The sequence below is a fragment of the Entelurus aequoreus genome, linkage group LG17 (assembly GCF_033978785.1).
Source record: "Entelurus aequoreus isolate RoL-2023_Sb linkage group LG17, RoL_Eaeq_v1.1, whole genome shotgun sequence".
NCBI lineage: Eukaryota > Metazoa > Chordata > Actinopteri > Syngnathiformes > Syngnathidae > Entelurus > Entelurus aequoreus.
The window spans coordinates 9,092,613-9,095,569 of NC_084747.1; the positions used below are offsets into that span (position 1 = coordinate 9,092,613).

Sequence of the window (2,957 nt, forward strand, 5' to 3'; positions counted from 1 at the left end):
CACAAATAAAAAGTGAAAAGACTGACAGTATTGCAGTAAATCACACACTGTTCACTTTCTTTACATTTGCACAGAAGACAATCATTTTCACAGAACTATATCAGTGTGCAGTGTCTCATGCTGCATTTTAAGTGGGGTTACTGATTGCTTATTTTACTCCTGTTTTACGTTGGGTGGAGGGGGAGGAGTCACAGCCCCGCTTTACCGTCTACCTCTTGCTTGGTATACTTGCTATGCTATTTGCTTGCCTAACAGAATTGCTAATGTGACATCCAGTGGACACATTTAGAACAGCAGTTTCTTTCATTAAAAATACAGCTGAATTTTACACTTTGCAAACTCATCTCGCGGGCCAGATTGAACCTGTTATGCCCGAATGTCGAGGGAGGTGGGGGTTGGGTTGTGGGTGTTGGGGGTTAATTGTTCATAACTCTCGGATTTGCACATCAACCAGTCTGAGGAGTAAAAGTTGGCAGTTTGTTATGCAAACAGTTACCCGGCATCACTTATGCGTCAACGTCAGTTTTGATACATCTCAACTTTGCAGTGAAAAAGGGTGTAGTGCAGGTTTTTGAGCGTGCACAAACTTGACACATGAGGCCCCAGGACTGAAGAAGGAGTAACCAAGCACTTGAAGCATCATCTATCTTACTGTTCAGCAAGGTTTCAGATACAGAGAAGACATGGGGTCATGAGTGGATAAGACTATGCTCCAAATAATCCAAGTTTGTATGAATACCTCAGATATTTGTGAAAGAAGCAGTGAGGAGGTCCTGGGTAGGGTGGATGTCACCACATATGAGCAACATACCACAAACTAAACAGCTAATAGGTTATTTTCCCTTGTGTGTTCTTATGTGTTTTACTGCGTCAGCATTATGTGTGAACCTTTTACAGCACACTGAACAACTAAATGGTTTTTCTCCAGCGTGTGTTCTCATGTGTCGACACAAAGAGCTATTATGAGAAAAGTTTCTGCCACAAACTGAACAATTAAAGGGTTTTTCACCAGTGTGTGTTCTCATGTGTTTAGTCAAACTGCTCTTAAAAGAAATGCTTTTGCCACAAACTGAACACTTAAAGGGTTTTTCACCTGTGTGTGTTCTCAGGTGTTGAGTCAAAATGCTCCTAATAGAAAAGCTTTTGCCACAAACTGAACACTTAAAGGGTTTTTCACCAGTGTGTGTTGTCATGTGTTTAGTCAACCTGCTCTTAAAAGAAAAGCATTTGCCACAAACTGAACAATTAAATGGTTTTTCACCTGTGTGTGTTGTCATGTGTCCAGTCAAAGAGCCACTTTGAGAAAAGCTTTTGCCACAAACTGAACAATTAAAGTTTTTTTCACCTGTGTGTGTTCTCATGTGTTGAGTCAAAGAGCTATTTTGAGAAAAGCTTTTGCCACAAACTGAACAATTAAAGGGTTTTTCTCCTGTGTGTGTTCTCATGTGTTTAGTCAAACTGCTCTTTTTAGTAAAACTTTTAGCACAAACCGAGCAGCTCAAACATGTTTTACCTCTCTTCTTTGTAGAGCATTCAGAGTGTTTGTTGTCAGTGTGAGTCCTCATATCACCTTCACAGTCTTTATCGCTGCTCAAAGGTTCTTCAACCTCGTCTTCAGCCTCACTATCTGATAGTGGAGCTAAGAGGTTGTCTACTTGTGGTTTCTCTTCATCATCTTCAGTCTTCACAGAGAGAATACTCAGTGGAAACTTGGTGTAATCAGCTTCCTCTCGTCCTAGAAGACACTCTCCCTCCTGAGTGATGCAGAGTTCCTCCTCTTCCTTTTTAATGCAGGGTGGTTGTGGAGTCTCCTGCTTCAAAGTGGAGCTCCCCCCTAACTGAGGGGAAACTTCTTCTGGATTACCGATCAGCTGCTGGACGTCTGCAAGACACAAACAACAAAAACACACTTTCTTCTATGTACTGTATGTGTGTGTAGTAGGGTTGTACAGTATACTGCTACTAATAAAGTATCGTGGTATTAATCAATTGAAATCGGTACTATACCACCTTTGAAAAGTACCGGTACCGTTCTTTCATCTGAATGCTGCTGTGCGACGGTGACTACAGAGCGGAGGCGCATGATGTTGAGTGTGTCAAAACGCACACACAAAGTGCATACAAGCAATAACATGGTGGAGAGGAAGAAAGGCAACAAAGGACAATTCTACTGGTTAATAAAGAGGGTGCGTGGAGTGCAATATGGAGGTATTTGGGCTTCTAAACTAACAATAAAGGTGACACTTTAAACAGGGAGCCGCCGCTCTGCAAGGGTTGCTTTACACCTTTCCTGTTTGTGGGCTCCCAGACCGTGGTCGCGGAGCGCAGGGGAGACGCTCCCTCCAGGGCCCATGTTGTGTCGGGGGTAACACTGGGTCCATAAAGCTCCGCTCTTTGGTCGGAAGGACGAGGCCGTCGATTAGCTACAGCTTGCTCACTTTATTTATTATTTCCACAGGGCACAAGCCTGGACATCCACCATGCTATTAACACTCCTGCACATGCTACCACTACCTCTCCTTACTCGCCCACTCACTTACTCACGTCACTCACCCCACATACTGCCACTCTTAAAGGCCTACTGAAATGCGATTTTCTTATTTAAACGGGGATAGCAGGTCCATTCTATGTGTCATACTTGATCATTTCGCGATATTGCCATATTTTTGCTGAAAGGATTTAGTAGAGAACATTGACGATAAAGTTCGCAACTTTTGGTCGCTGATAAAAAAGCCTTGCCTGTACCGGAAGTAGCGTGACGTCACAGGTTGTGGAGCTCCTCTCATCTGCACATTGTTTACAATCATGGCCACCAGCAGCGAGAGCGATTCGGACCGAGAAAGCGACGATTACCCCATTAATTTGAGCGAGCATGAAAGATTTGTGGATGAGGAAAGTGAGAGTGATGGGATTAGAGGGCAGTGGAAGCGATTCAGATAGGGAAGATGCTGTGAGAG

The 2,957-nt window shown here is 43.5% G+C and overlaps 1 protein-coding gene across 1 annotated transcript; it reads right to left on the reverse strand.

Annotated features, from left to right (window-relative positions):
* Positions 1 to 285: 285 nt before the first annotated feature.
* On the reverse strand, positions 286 to 2,007 carry LOC133632294 (oocyte zinc finger protein XlCOF22-like). The gene has a single exon (XM_062024648.1). It carries the CDS (start codon positions 1,563 to 1,565, stop codon positions 834 to 836), a length of 732 nt encoding a protein of 243 aa, XP_061880632.1. The 5' UTR covers positions 1,566 to 2,007; the 3' UTR covers positions 286 to 833.
* Positions 2,008 to 2,957: the final 950 nt, after the last annotated feature.